At 39.9% G+C, this 2704-nt stretch overlaps 1 protein-coding gene across 1 annotated transcript; it reads left to right on the top strand.

The window, feature by feature from the left end:
• Window positions 1-517: 517 nt before the first annotated feature.
• On the top strand, window positions 518-2072 carry LOC107721625 (histone-lysine N-methyltransferase SETD1B-A-like; the record flags this gene model as incomplete). The annotated part of the gene is made up of 2 exons (XM_016529732.1): window positions 518-639; window positions 1566-2072. Coding segments are annotated over 2 exons (629 nt in total), but the record flags the coding sequence as incomplete, so codon positions are not given.
• Between the last annotated feature and the right edge of the window lie 632 nt (window positions 2073-2704).

Raw genomic sequence — 2704 nt, 5'->3', positions numbered from 1 at the left:
ATGTTAAAATATGTTTCACAATTTTAACATACAAAATGTAACATTTTACACTTGACTTGTTTTAGTAACTTTATTTTCATGTGAGATTACTTGCCAATAGTATTTGGCCAAAGCACATTTCTATTAATATTGAGACTGAAATGATTTTTTTTCTGTTATGTTTTTGTGACAACAACTAAAACATAATATAAACAACTCAATAAATCATCAATATCTGGGAAAATGACTCTGTTATTGTCTTGCATTATTGACAAACTATTTTCCTGTTTGACACTGTAAAGCTGCTTTGACACAATCAGTATTGTATAAAGCGCTATAAAAATAAAGGTGATTTGACAAATGAAAATGTAACAAATTGGAATGTAAATTTGTTGGACAATTTTAAGATCTTTCTTTCTTTCTTAGATTGTAATGCAACAAATAGTTATAACATGAGTACTTCGCTTTGATGTAGCCCACATTGTGTTTCATTAATCATGTTCACCGAAGAATTGTGTGTTCTCATCCATCTGTTCAGGTGAAAATCGCCTAAGGTACTTCCAGCGTCTGATCAATGGAAGTTATACTCCGCTCACTCTTCCAGTTGGTGGTGAAGAGGCCTATGAAGTTTCTCCACGCAGCTTGGCTGAAGCCCTGCTGGTAAAAACTAAACCAGATTATGCCATTACATGTGACATTAATTAAAGAAAGAATCAGAACATTTAAGATTGTACTACAAAACAAAAAGTTAAAGACAGTTCTTTTTACAGCTGCACGAAGAGAGCCATTATCAAAGTAGCTTTGGGCAGCTGGATTCATTTTATCAAATTGGTTTGTTCAGACTGGTTCTCAAACAATTAAATGATTCAGAACCAAAACAAAAGTTTATTTATTTATTTATTTATATATTTTTTGTACTACAAATGCTCATATTATGTATTTCTGAACATCATAGTTTTTTACTCCGTAGGACAAATTAATGATTTAAAATTTAAATTGATTTAAGATGAATTGTAGTTTTTCCTCATCTGTTGAATAGAGGGAAACTCTGCACATAAAAGTTACTGTCATTTTTTTTTATTTTTTATATTTATTCAATAACTTGTGTGATTAATAATGTAATGTGGAGTATTGAGATTTTTTTTTTATCATGACAAGTAAATGCATTTAAATGTCTGAATCTATTAGTTAACACATAATTTTAGTACAAAAGGTATTTTACATCAGCACACTGTATAACATGCTCTCTCTCCAGCAGAAACCTCTTTATCTCTAATCCAGTTTATCAGTTCAGCAGGTGGTTAAATGGACACAGACTGAAATGCACATAATAACTGCTACCAGCAGAGAGCTGCACGCTATAACAACATGCACTTTGAACGGTCCTCCCTCAGTTATGGCCATTATCACACAGTGAAGCCATTTGAAAACAGAGTGCCGTTAACTAATGTTTATACAATGTATTTGATTAGCGTGTTGATTGTTAATGCCATTAGAAAAGACCAAACAAGTGATTTTGTTTACAGAAAGTTTGCATTGTGATATTCGGAAATGTGTTTAAGTTGGTTGTGATTTTGTGTCCACAGCCCTTGCGAAGACTGTCCGAAGGCAGTTCTTCTGCAGTCGGAGGCACGGCCACACCGGGCGGCACCAACACGCCCATGTCCCTGGATACTGCCTACTCCAGCCTAAGGCAGGATACGCCCCAGTCCCAGGGTACCCCGCACACCCCGCGCCCATCAGGCACCCCGTTCTCTCAGGACTCCAGCTACTCCAGCAGGCAAGGCACTCCGGCGTTCCAGTCGAACCGTGCTGAATCCTCGGGAGGCTACAAGTCGAGACGGCATGAAACCAAATTCCAGGATGCCTACAACCGAAGACCGGAGAGGCATTATGTCCACGGCACAGGAGGAGGGGTGCATCGTGGTAACGCAGAGCAACCGCCCAGTTTTAAGCAACATCAGCCCCCGGAGCCGCCGTCACCTGCTTTTGCGCACACGCCTCCACCACCAGCCAGTGCAAATTTCAAGAATACTTTCTCTCCTTATCCCCGACTCAGGACTCCGAGCGCAGCAGCGTGGACTCGCGCATAGAAATGCTTCTGAAGCCCTTCCTGACTGACCGCGGAGACTCGGACGCTGAGGTGCGCATGGACGGGAGTCCGATTTCTTCGTCGTCCTCTCAGCTCTCCCCCATTCTGCCCCAGCGGCCCTCGCGCCCTTCAAGCACCGGCCTGGAGGACATCAGCCCAACGCCACTTCCCGATTCGGACGATGACGAACCTATTCTTGGTACTGCTTCCCAGTTAGCAAACTCTAGGGCCATGTCGCCCTCCATGCACAGTAAAAGCAGGGCAGGAGAACCACGGACGCCCATTGACAAAATGGACACGGTAAGACCTGAGATATGATCTCTCTTTCCTGAACTTAACTGTCAAGTCACATTTGTTTATATAGTGTACGGGTGGGCGATATGGCAAAAATATCATTATGGAAAAAAAATATATCACGATTTTTTTATTTTTTTGAAATATCACGATTTTTTCACGATTCTTTGTCATGTTGGTTTTACTATTTTGCAAGTTGTCTGAGCATTACAACCAAACTAATTTCCCTATTATAAAGACAAACCATTTCAAGGTAACAAAATATAAAACAGAATGGCGGATTTTTTGACTAAAGTGGGCGAAGATAAAAATCTTTCATTATTTTATCTGCTATTAAAA

Source organism: Sinocyclocheilus rhinocerous, unplaced genomic scaffold (genome assembly GCF_001515625.1).
Source record: "Sinocyclocheilus rhinocerous isolate Xijiao unplaced genomic scaffold, SAMN03320098_v1.1 scaffold39779, whole genome shotgun sequence".
Taxonomy (NCBI): domain Eukaryota; kingdom Metazoa; phylum Chordata; class Actinopteri; order Cypriniformes; family Cyprinidae; genus Sinocyclocheilus; species Sinocyclocheilus rhinocerous.
The sequence above is the reverse complement of the archived record's forward strand: the minus strand, read 5'-3'. Positions and strand labels throughout refer to the sequence as shown.